This window comes from Petaurus breviceps, unplaced genomic scaffold (assembly GCF_028583685.1).
Source record: "Petaurus breviceps papuanus isolate PSGF00001 unplaced genomic scaffold, PetGlider_PUasm1.0 99, whole genome shotgun sequence".
In the NCBI taxonomy this organism is placed as follows: Eukaryota; Metazoa; Chordata; class Mammalia; order Diprotodontia; family Petauridae; genus Petaurus; species Petaurus breviceps.
The window spans coordinates 4,432,959-4,444,586 of NW_027187465.1; the positions used below are offsets into that span (position 1 = coordinate 4,432,959).

Sequence of the window (11,628 nt, forward strand, 5' to 3'; positions counted from 1 at the left end):
AATCTCCTAATTATCTCTGAGCCTTGCTAGGAAGTGACTGAAATGTGGCTGTGGAAGGGTCTTCTCTGTTGAAAGGGACAGGAAGGAAGGGTTGGGCTGGGTAGAGGGAGAAGGTGGAGCTTCAGGTTTTATTAATAAATAGTTGTGTAGGGAAGCAGGAGGCAGGCATTTGGGTGAAAAGCCTTGGGGGCAGAAAGAAAAAACAGTTTTTGTCATACCTGGGGAAGTGAGAAAGAAACAGATGAGGAGTTTGGGGACTGGGGCCAAGGGAAGAGCCTAAGCCTGGCATGAAAAGATGATGTAGGAGTGATGGGGGATTTCCATTATGATGGGAACCTTGGTAAAAAGTGGGCACTTCCTCTTGGGATTTGTGATGGAGCAGAGGAACATGGCAGGAAGTTTTGGAAGAACCAGTTTTGAAGGCTATAGTGAAAGCAGAGGTAGGCTCCACTGGACTACAGTTTCCCAGAGGAAGTCTGTCATGGGGGGAAGGGAAAGCTCTCAAGAATGAATTTTAAGGCATAAAGAGAGACAACTGTCTTGAGAAAAGGGGGATGTTATCAGAAAGGGAGAGGTGTAGCCTTCCTAGATTCACTTCCACTTCCAAAAGGCTTGTAGAGGATTTAAATGCCAAGGCTGGTGACAGAGGCCAACAGTAAAAGCTCTGAGCAGATAAGAAAAACAGGAGGGACTCCTGAGCTGCTAAGACAGCCCAAAAGGCTGGAACTTCCCCTCCCCCCATCAGTGGAGAACAGAGGAAGAACCTGGGAAGAACAGGACTTCTGCTCAGGGAGACCAGGTGACCAGGAATGACATTACTGCGCAGCCATTTGGTGTCTGTTTCCTTTGACTGATGAGGAATAGCTGAACTGGTGGGTTGTGCCCCCTGGCCAAAGAGAACGGAGCTGTCCTTGAAGAGCACTGGTGACAGGCTGGTGCTCAGGATTTCTGGGCCACTGGTAGGGATCTTTCCGTTAAATTTAATTTAACAAGTATTAATTACCTGTGTTCAAGGCACTACACTAGATTCTAGGGAAACAATGTCTGTCCTCTGGGGACAAACATAACAGAATCACAGGAGAAGACTGTAAACATAAAAATACAAACACATTGTGGAGATCAGGAAAAGCTCCCCCAAAGAGGTGCACTTAGGGCTAGACAAAAGCCCAAATATTGCTGGCCTGGAGACAGCAAGTGCTGTCATCGAGCCGAGGTCCAGAATCTGTTTTTGAAGGAGTTGAGGGTATTTGGCCCAGAGCAGAGGAGACTTGGGAGGGGGATGAGAACTGGCTTCAGTGTTTGGAGGGCTGTCCTCATGAGAGAGGGCAGGCCACTGATGAGGGCTGGGGGTTCTAGGAGGCCGATTTTGGCTTCTTGGAAAGACAAGCTTCCCAGCAATAAGCGATTTCCCTAAGGGGATGAGGTAATGGGCTGCCCAGCCCTGGCCATCTTCAGTCAGTGCCCGGACATAGGAGACCTCATAGGGATGTTGGGGTAGGATGTATGTTCAGGCAGGTCTCAGATTCGGTGGCCACTGAGGGCCTTTTATCTCTGAGATTCTACAAGTCTGTGTGTGCTGGTTTTGTTATCAGAGCCTGGAGCCTTGAATTACCTCCTCAGAGATCATGGTCATACCGACAGCTACTATTTCTATACTTTGTTCCATGCAAAGGCAACAGCCCTGTGAAGTGGATAATGGAGGTCATTTCACTATTTACATCTGGGGAAAGTGAGGCATTGAGAAGGCAAACAGCTCCCATGACCAGAGGCAAGAGTGTTCGTTCTCCAGATGGGGCAGGCCTTCCCCTGGAATGAGCTGACCTCCCAAAGCCTTGGTTTGCTTCTCTGTAAGAAGGGACAATCATTATTTGCTACACTTTCCACAGAGAATTGTTGGGAGAATCAAGGCCATATTGTACATGAAGTCTTTTAGCCATAAATCATTATAAAAATGGCATCAGTTGAACTCTAGTGGTGTAGCTGGAACGAACCTTTCCCTCCTGATGCCTGGCTGGCTTCTCCACCTCATTATGGTGGAGACAGGGTGTGTCACCTCCTCCCAGCCAAGCCCAGGCCTGCCCTCCTCCCAAATCCACTCCTCTTCCCTCCTAGGCACACAGGCACACTTGGCCTTTTGCCTCTAACCCAATCATTTGCCAGGTCTTGGCGATTTACCTGCAGAATATCTCACACAATCATCCCATTCCCTCCACTCACTGGTCACCACCCTAATCTAGGCTCTTGGCAGCTTTTACCTGAACTATTTCAACAAACTCCTGATTGGGGCAGGAGGTGGTGCAGTAGGTAGAGTCCTGGGCCTGCTGTCAGGAAGACTTGAGTTCAAATCCACCCTAAGACACTTACCAGTTGTGTGACCCTGGGCAAGTCACTTAACTCCTCCTATGGCCACAGTTTCCTCATCTGTAAAGTGGGGATGATAATAGCACTTCCCTCCCAGAGGTGTTGTGAGGATCCAGTGAGGTCACATTTATAAAATGCTGAGCACAGCGCCTGGTGCAGAGTAGGCCTTATAGAAATGTTCATTGTTGTTACGATCCTGAGCCTTGCTACCTTTCTCCAGTCCATCCTCCACCAAGCTGCTGCACTAATACTCCTAAGACACATCATTCCTCTGATTAAAAAAAGTCTCCTATGGCTCTCTGTTGGCTTTTAGTTAAAATATAAACCCCTCAACCTGTCCTCTGAAGCATTCCCCAGTCTGGCCCTCACGTACTGTTCCTGACAGACTCTACGTTCCATTCTCCACCACCATGCCTTTGCCTTGGCTGTCTTCCATGCCTTGCATGCCCTTCCTCCCACCTCTGCCTCTCAGAATTCCCTAGCTTCCTTCCAGGATCCTGTCAGATGCGGCCTCCTATACAAAGCCTTTCCTCCTTTCCCCAGTCGCCAGTGCTCTCTCCCCCTTCCAACTCTCCTCTATATGTCTTTGGCATTACCGCCCATGAAATGGGAAGTCCTTAAGGGTGTGTGTGTGGGGTGGGGGAGGCGCAGTTTTGTCTTTGTTGGTCTTTGGCACATAGTAGGAACTTAATAGATGTTTGTTGAGTTGAAATGAAATGACACCTATTATCGGACTCCATCTCCCTATCACTATCATTACCACGGTGGCGTATGTGTTGTATGGCACTTTAAGAGGAGCCTTCTAGATTTATCTCAAACTAAGAGTGCTGAGAATCTGCTTCAGGTGAGACCCACCTTTCCTGCTGCCCCAGCCTGTGATGCTCTGAGGAGCAGGGAGGGTGGAGAGGCGTCCGGCCCAGGGTCCACCCCTGGCCTTCTCCCTGACTTCCCGTGGGTGCCCGGGTGGGCACCTTGTGCCCCAGGCTGGGCGGGCGGCTCTCTTGCTCTGGCTTCAGTGTCTTTCTCTGTAAGCTGAGGGGGTTGGATGAGCTGGTCTTTAAAGCCCTTCTCACCTCTTCTCGTCTGTGATTCTGGGGTCTTGCAAGACTCTTTTGGTGCCTTTCCTTTTGCAAAATTAGCCTGGGCTGAATGACTCCTTGAGGCACGGCTCAGCATCTCTGGTCAGGCTTATATGCTCTGGTAAGACCATGAGTGATTCATTTGTTGTGGAAAGAGGAAAAAATCTTGTTTTATTCCAACTAAGTATTTGATGATAACTACTTGCATGTATTTCTCTATTTGAATACAGATGTTCCCATATTTTCCCATTGTGGGAAGCAGACAGCCTGCTTTCTGTCCCCCCCAGCCCTCGCCCAGGGCTGTGATGCTGGCGCAGAGATCACAGACACTTCAGTGCTTAAAACAGCCCGGGAGCTTTGGGGTCAGAAGCGTCAGCATCTGCTTGTGGTACGGCCGCATCTTTCCCATAGATGGTAGTCTTGTGAGTTCGCTAAACAGCTTGAAATTGTAGCCAGTTTCAGCTGTAACCTTATTCCAGGCAACAGGAACCAAAACAAGTTATTCATTTGTAGTTCATTTAACTGATAAATCTCATTACATGACTGTTTGCCTGGGAGCGGTAAAACACCCAGACTTTGTTTGCTGTGACAACTGATGGCAATAGAGCTGTTTAGTTAAAGTTGTAATATGTTGAGTTCCTGCTGCCAGCTTGGTGGCAGGAGTCAGCAGAGGCCACTGCCGAGGCACATACCGTCAGCGCCCAGTTGGAGAGGCTCATGATGGCCTCCGTAGGGCCATTTCCTCCTTTGAGAAGGACATGCAAGCTTCCAGAAGAATTCCATTACTGCCCAACAGAACACCCCAGACAGAAAGGACAACACCAGCACACTTTGCTGCATACCTGGTCCCTTGGCATTGGGCAGGCCCACCCCCATGGAGGAAGAGCTCTCTTGCTGCCTCCCTGCAGCAGAGCTCAGGCTTCAGAAGCTCCTGGAGTCTGAGCCCAGGTCACACAAGGTATTTGACCTGAGCACTAGCCTTACCACATCACTGGGGTTTGGGAGTGGTTGCGTTTTTGGACATAGTACTTCACAAGATCATCTAATAAGACAGTGAAGGAGTTGCTATCTGTGCCGGTGCAGGGTCTGCCCATGCTAATGCAATCAGAGATCCATTAAGTATTGAAATAAAAGACCTGCAACCTTTTGTGCTGGTACTGTCCCCAGCCCTGGCCTCCTTGGGGACCTGGGGGCTTTCCTAGCCTGGACAAAGAGGGAAAGCCTTCTTCCTTTCAGCTGGCCAGTCCCCACCTTGTCTTACACATCCCCACTACACTCTCTTCTCTTGAACCTGCTCCTTATACACACTCTGTGCTCTCAGTTCTGTCTGTCCTTCCTTTAACCCTGTCTGCTGAATCCAACCAAATACACCTCCTCCATGAAGCCTTCCCTGATTCCCCACTGGTGGGTAATGGCCTTCCCTTTGGCTCTTACCTTACTGTTTGTGTGTTCCCGTCTGATGCACTAATAGTGTCGTGTTGTGAATCATTTTCCACATAGAGTGTGAGCTCCCTGAGGTGAGGGGCCGTGTCTCATCTGCACTTCTCACCTCCTCCAACTCTGACACTCAACAGGTGTCCCACAAACATTCTTTCAATGAATGCATGGTGATTGAATGAATGCTAGTTCATATTTCTGTATCCTTGGAGGGAGATGCTGTAAGCTTGGTTATGCCCATTTTACAGATGAGGTCACTGATGGCCAGAGATTGGGAGCAGGGTGCCCACATCTTCTTAGCTAGTCAGTAGCAGGGTCAGTATCTGAACCTAGATCTCCCAACTCCTTGTTCAATGCTGTTCCCATTAAAAGAACAACTTTCTTACAGGTAAGCAAGGAAGAAAGGTAATGTGAAGCAAAAGGAGATAGAACACTGTGAATGGTCAGAACTGTCATTTCACTTCATCTTCTCTGACCCTCTCTGGTGGTTGGGGAAGGTTAACCTCTCTTGCCCCTCTTTACCCCACTGAAAAGTTAGAGAGAGAGTCCTAGGACTTAGAATTGGAAGACACCCTGGAGATCTTCCGGTCCAGCCCTCAGATGAGGGTCTCACAGGAGCAGAACTGGCATGCAGAACTTGTGTCCTTCCCAGAAGCCCATGCTGCCCCTCCAAGGGAGGGACACCAGCCACGTTTCCTTTCTACTGCTCTGTGATGAGGCGATGGGGCTGCTATGGCTTCAAGGAGTCAGGAAAGCCCCTTCTCACTTCAGTGACAGAGGACTTACATACCCGCCCACCCTCATCACTTCTGCCCTTGGGGTGAGAGGGATGGGGAGGGAGAAATGACAACACAAGAGCCATTTCTTGACGACATAAGTTACAGCAATGACTTGAGTGGGTGCAGGGAAAGTGAAGTAGAGACCAGCAGAGGAGAGAAATCAGGAGTCCCTGGCCTTATGTTCAGAGATGTTCTCATCTGGGAAGAGAGGGATTCCAGGGTCTTCCTTGATTGAAAAAGTGCATTTAAGGAAACATCTGCTGAGGCCAGGATTCCCTCCCTGTGCTGTCCTTGGGAGACACCATGGAACAGATGTAGAGGGTCCTGGAAGCACAGCCCATCCAGGCCTGCCTGGAGCCTTAAAGCAGGGACCACAGTCCAGAACTGCTCTGGAACTAGAACTGCTAACATTAGTTCGTCCTCCTGTGGCCCAGCTTTGGGGTTTGTAGCACTGAAAGCCTTTCTCCCATCAGCTGGGGGTGTGTGTGGCAGGCACAGTCATTGCTATCTGGAGGAGGAGGGGAACAAGGCTCAGAGAATGTCCATACTTGCCCAGGGACACTCAGCTAGTAAGTGTCTGAGATAGGACTCAGAGCTGGGGCTCCCAACTTCTTTCTACCTCCCCAGGTGGCCATTACAGCCCTGGTGAACCCCTTTATGCTCATACTCAGGTTCCTGGAAAGCCCAGTGCCTGTTGCCTCTTGGTCAATGCAGGGGAATGGAGCTGTGGTCACGCTTCTGCCCTGAGAGCACTCGGTGCACAAGCCTTTATTAAGCCCTGTTTCTCTAGCTCTGAAACAAGTGAGCCATTATTAAGTGGCTATTGTATGCCAGGCTGAGCATGTTAAGACCTGGGGATACAGATTAAAAAACAAAACCATCTCTTCCCTCTAGGAGCCTACATTCTCTCATGGGGAGACAACATAAATAAGGAACAGTATATTTAAAATGTCTACCCCCACCCAAAAAAATCCAAGGTGACATTGTTGTGGGGAAGGGCAGGATCTGCCCTGCCGGGGATGGATATGGATGGAGCCCAGGCTTGTGCAGATCTGAACTGCAGCTCATCTGCTTTCTGGAGGGCCATTTGGCTTTGCTGGGTCACGTGAACAGAATGAGCGCCAAGCTTCACTTCCTGCATCTGGGTCTATGTATGTTCCCGGGCAAGCTCCCAGTTTCACGGCTGCCTCTCTGTCCTGGCAGCATTCTGACTGTCCCCTGTGCCCCCATCTGACAGACGCACTCACGCCATGGCGGAATCATTACTTCTGCCGCCTGGACCACAGCTTCCCACCCAGCCCACAGCAGGCTTGTTCTTGTTGCTTGAGCCAGATGCATGTGCCAAGGTCCTGCTGCCTTGTTACAGCCACTTATGCCAAAAGTAGGCTCATCCACCCCAGTGGGTGCCTCAGCTGCCCCTGTCCCCCAGCCGCATAGGCCTGCTGCTTGTGGGGGCCATCTCTGAAGAGGCTCATTGTCCTCAGTAGCTTGTGCCTACCGGAATGAAGCTGATGGTTTGTTTTTCTACCTTCTGACCATTATTTAAAGTGTGCCAGAGAGATCTGTCTCATCATACACATTAGGTCAAATTCTTCTGTAAACAGCACGGATTTTGATGAAGGCACATGCCCAAAGGTGTGGATCGTCTCTCCCCATCTTGTGTGGTGAGCTTCCCAAGTGACGTAGAAGAGCCTGAGATTTGGAATCAGGAGAACTGGGCCCAAATTGGTCACATCAGGGCTAGAAGGGACAGGTCCCTGCTGTTAGCTGAGCCTTCCTAGAGTCACTTGTAAAAGGGGCATTCCCACACAAGGCTGCCAACCCCAGGGGTGTGAGGACCAGGTGAGACGGTGTGTGGAGAGCCCTTTTAATCGTTACATTATTTAATAAAAAGTATTTCTGATAGCCAACACAACACAACACAACAGCCTCAGCGGTGGGGCTTGAACTTGGGATTGCCCTGGGAAGAAGCTCCCTTTTTGCCCAGCAGGCATTCTTAGTTGTCCAGAGCTCTCCTGGGTGAAGGGACTTGTGCCCCAAGGGTCAGACACCTGCATGTGGGTCTGAGGCAGGATTCGAAGGCTTTTGAGATCTTCTCTCTGGCGACTCCATCATGCTGCTCTTCTCTGCAGAAAGATAACCATGATGATTGCTTTCACGGCATAGGTGAATAACTCTTAGCTCTGAGTAGGTCCATGACACGCAAGCAAAGCTGTCCTTCAGATTCTGGGTCTAGAGCAATGTGCTGTATGCCCTGCGATCCCATCCCATTTTCTAGAGTTTTCTGGAAGACTTGGGTTTCTCAGCCTTTCCCCTTTGTTTTTCCTCCTAGGCCGCCTCTTCAGCCCTGAGCAGCCTAGGCCACGTCTACACAGCCATCGGAGACTACCCTAATGCCTTGGCCAGTCACAAGCAATGTGTTCTTCTGGCCAAACAGTCCAAAGATGAACTTTCTGAAGCTAGAGAGCTGGGCAACATGGGTGCCGTCTACATCGCCATGGGGGACTTTGAGAATGCCGTGCAGTGCCATGAGCGGCATCTGAAGATAGCCAAGGACCTGGGCAACAAGCGAGAAGAGGCCCGGGCCTATAGCAACCTGGGCAGCGCCTACCACTACCGGAGGAATTTTGACAAGGCCATGTCCTACCATAATTATGTGCTGGAGCTGGCCCAGGAGCTCTTGGAGAAGGCCATTGAGATGCGTGCTTATGCTGGCTTGGGGCATGCAGCCAGATGCATGCAGGACCTGGAGAGGGCCAAGCAGTACCATGAACAGCAGTTAGACATCGCTGAGAACCTCAAAGACCGAGCTGCCGAGGGCCGGGCTTCCTCCAACCTGGGTAAGGCCTGAGATGCTCACTCTTATGTGCTGGGAGGGGAGGGGAGGCATGGAAGATCTGGCGGAACAGCCACAGCAGGGGTGATTCACTAGGCAGGCTCCCTTTCACGTTGAACGTTGCCTCTGACCTTCAGATGCTCTGGGGAAGAGCCAGCTTACAACCCCCCAAGTTTCCTTGTCATCACAGTGCACTTTAGAACTGGAACACTAAAGCATGCGAAAAACAAAACACCCCAGCCTTTTAATCTGTCTGCAATGTAGAAAGACCAGATTTATTTAATTAGAGAGAAGGGAATGAAATGATACAAGGCTGTGTTTGGTTTAAATGAAAAAGCACTTCCTAGGTAGTCATCAATTGACTGGAATTGGAGGTTGTTTTAAAGGGATTTCTTTAGTTAGTACATTTAATATCACAGAGAATGTCGCTTCCCAGCCTCCTACTCTGTGCCACAAATAAAATCAATGGTATGAATGTGAACACAGACTTCTATTTTTAAATGAGAAAATTCTGTTTAAATCATATTGATTTTATATGACCCTTGTGGTGATGTTCAGTTACAACAAGGAGTGCGTCTAAGTCGGCTCTTGGTTCTTAGAGAGGATCCCTCTGCAGGTGGCTTGTGGGGGTGTGGCTGTGCTCCTGGTGCAACTGGAAAGGCTTCAGGTGTGGTCCTAGTGACAGAATGTGTCTCTTTTCTGAGAAGCAGCCTTGGTAAGGATAGAGAGGGTCTTGCTAGTCAGCTGGCTGCGAGCATGATCAGTTTAAAGTTTGGTAGGACCTTGGAGGCTGTCTAGTCTAACTCCTTCCTAGGTGATGAATGCTTTGGCCGTGGAAACCCAGGAAAGAAAGAAAAATACAAACTGGCTCTCAGTCTTGTAGTGTCCTTCATCTTTTGTAGAGGCAAGAGGGGCTGGGCAGAGAGAACTACGATGTCAAATGGGGGCCCCATGGGGAGCCATCTGGCAGGATGAAGATGGTGTGGCATGTCAGTCCAGTTGTTTGGGTAGAAATGGAAGTGAGAAGCCCAAGATCATTACTGCCAGTATTTGGTGGATCTGTACTTGCCTTGGGTCAAATGATGACAGTTCAGAATAAATGAATTGAATGACTAGAGAAAATCAGAGGAATTTGTAATTTTAGTTACTTTCTAGTTCCAGTAGAATACAGGTAGTAGCAGAGCCTCAGAGACTGGAAAAGTTTTGATGGACTTGAATAACACCTGTCATCCTAGGACCAGCCTAGCTGAGAACAGAGAGGAGAGGCTTCTCACTAGATGGTCAAACCCCAGGCGATCAATGCTTTGGTTCTGAGCCCTCATCTACTAAGGAATGGAAGGATTAGAAACTGCATTGGAAGGAGGAGGGCCCATGCTGATAAAACCTTGAATCTCTTTCAAAGAATTACCATTGTGCTTTATGGGGTTCTTATAACCAAAAATATGTGAGAGGCTTACATGTGTTTGGAAATATCAGAAGAGCCGTAACCAGGATGCAAAAATCAGGGTAATACATTGGAGTGTGTATTTTGGAGAGGCCCCATATTCCTCTGGGGACTAAGCAGCTGGACCTGGTGCTCAGTGACTCATGGTAGAAAGGAGAGGCAGGAGAAAGAGGCAGGGTTAGTACAATCACATACAATCAGCCTCAGGATATAAACCTCCCACTCTCCTCCTCCCAAATAGCTCCCTCCTCCCTTATATAGCTACAATTCTAATCTGTCTCTTTCTGCCCCTCCTCTCTCCCAAATGTGATTTTCATTTTAATCACATTTCTCACACACACACACACACACACACACACACACACACACACGTAGGTAGGTAGGTAGTGAGTAGGAGAGAAGAAAGATTCTATACTCTCCTAGGGATAGCACTGAAAAATATTAAAATCAGAGCAATTGATTTAATAGAGTCATAGAAATAAAATGAAAACCATATTATATACATTTTCCAGGACTTAGCACAAAATTGCAGTTGAAGTAGCCTTGTAAAGCTTTGTCTAATCCATTTTGTTTTACTTTGGTCAATTTGCCTCACTTGTTCAATGGACAAAACAATTGAAACAATGGGGCAGTTGGAGGGGGGGAAAGGTAGTTATGGCTAATTTTCTAAGGCTTTACTCTCCATTGAGGGCAGGGACCATGTCTTACTGTTCTTTGTTTCTTCAGTAGTGCCCAGGCATGGGAGGTCTTGTACATGGTAGGCTTTTAGTAAGGATTTCTTTAATATTCTGGTGTAAATTTGGGACTAACAGAACATGCCAGCACATGCCAGGGACTCCTGGGTGCAGACAGGTGTACCATTGCCCCTGGTCATCTCTCAGATGCTAACCTGTGCCACCTCCCTAGTCATGATTGAGGGCAAAGAATAGTTTGATTCCTCAGAATCAGTCAATCAATAGGTATTTGCCAAATGCAGCTATTTACCAGGCCCTATCCTAGGTGCTACAGATCAGAAGGCAGGAATCAAACACTTCCTTTCCTCAGACAGCTTACATTTGATTAGGGGAGACAACCCATATACACATGGTGATATTTTAAGTGTGTAGACAGTACATTGTAATGGTAATGTAACTTTGAATTGGAAGATCCCTTTGTGTTGGCACAAGTAGCAGGTACTTAACACTTAGTAACTGATCTCTGATTGGGGGAACAGAAGGTATGAACTCCTGTCTCCTGTTAACTGACACAACAGGAAGGGGTTGGCAGAAGGAGATGAAGTAGGTAATACTGTGTATATAAGAAAAGCCCCAGAGAGGCACAGTCAGAATTTCCTTGAGACCGAGATCTGGTGGCAGAACAGCTACAGAAGAAGGGAGACTGAGTCCTGAGAACTTGTGGTGGTGGAGCTTCTTCTGAACAGGAGCCCAGGAACCCAGAGCCCAGAGACAGGAGGCCAGGAAGCCAGGAGTCCAGGAGCCAGGAGACAGGAGACAGGAAGGAGCCAGGAGACAGGAGGCAAGGAGTCCAGGAGGGAGGAGACAGGAGGCAAGGAGTCCAGGAGCCAGGAGACAGGAGGCAAGGAGGCCAGGAGACAGGAGGCAAGGAGTCCAGGATCCAGGAGACAGGAGGCCAGGAGACAGGAGGCCAGGAGGCAAGGAGTCCAGGAGCCAGGAGACAGGAGGCAAGGAGTCC

At 49.0% G+C, this 11,628-nt stretch overlaps 1 protein-coding gene across 2 annotated transcripts in view; it reads left to right on the plus strand.

Moving 5' to 3' along the window:
* TTC28 (tetratricopeptide repeat domain 28) overlaps positions 1-11,628 on the plus strand; it is a 712,524-nt gene that overhangs the window by 477,168 nt on the left and 223,728 nt on the right. For both annotated transcript variants that reach the window (XM_069081377.1, XM_069081378.1), the window contains one exon: positions 7,989-8,496. In XM_069081377.1, coding sequence (XP_068937478.1) covers positions 7,989-8,496 — 508 coding nt within the window. The remainder of the gene's footprint in view (positions 1-7,988; positions 8,497-11,628) is intronic.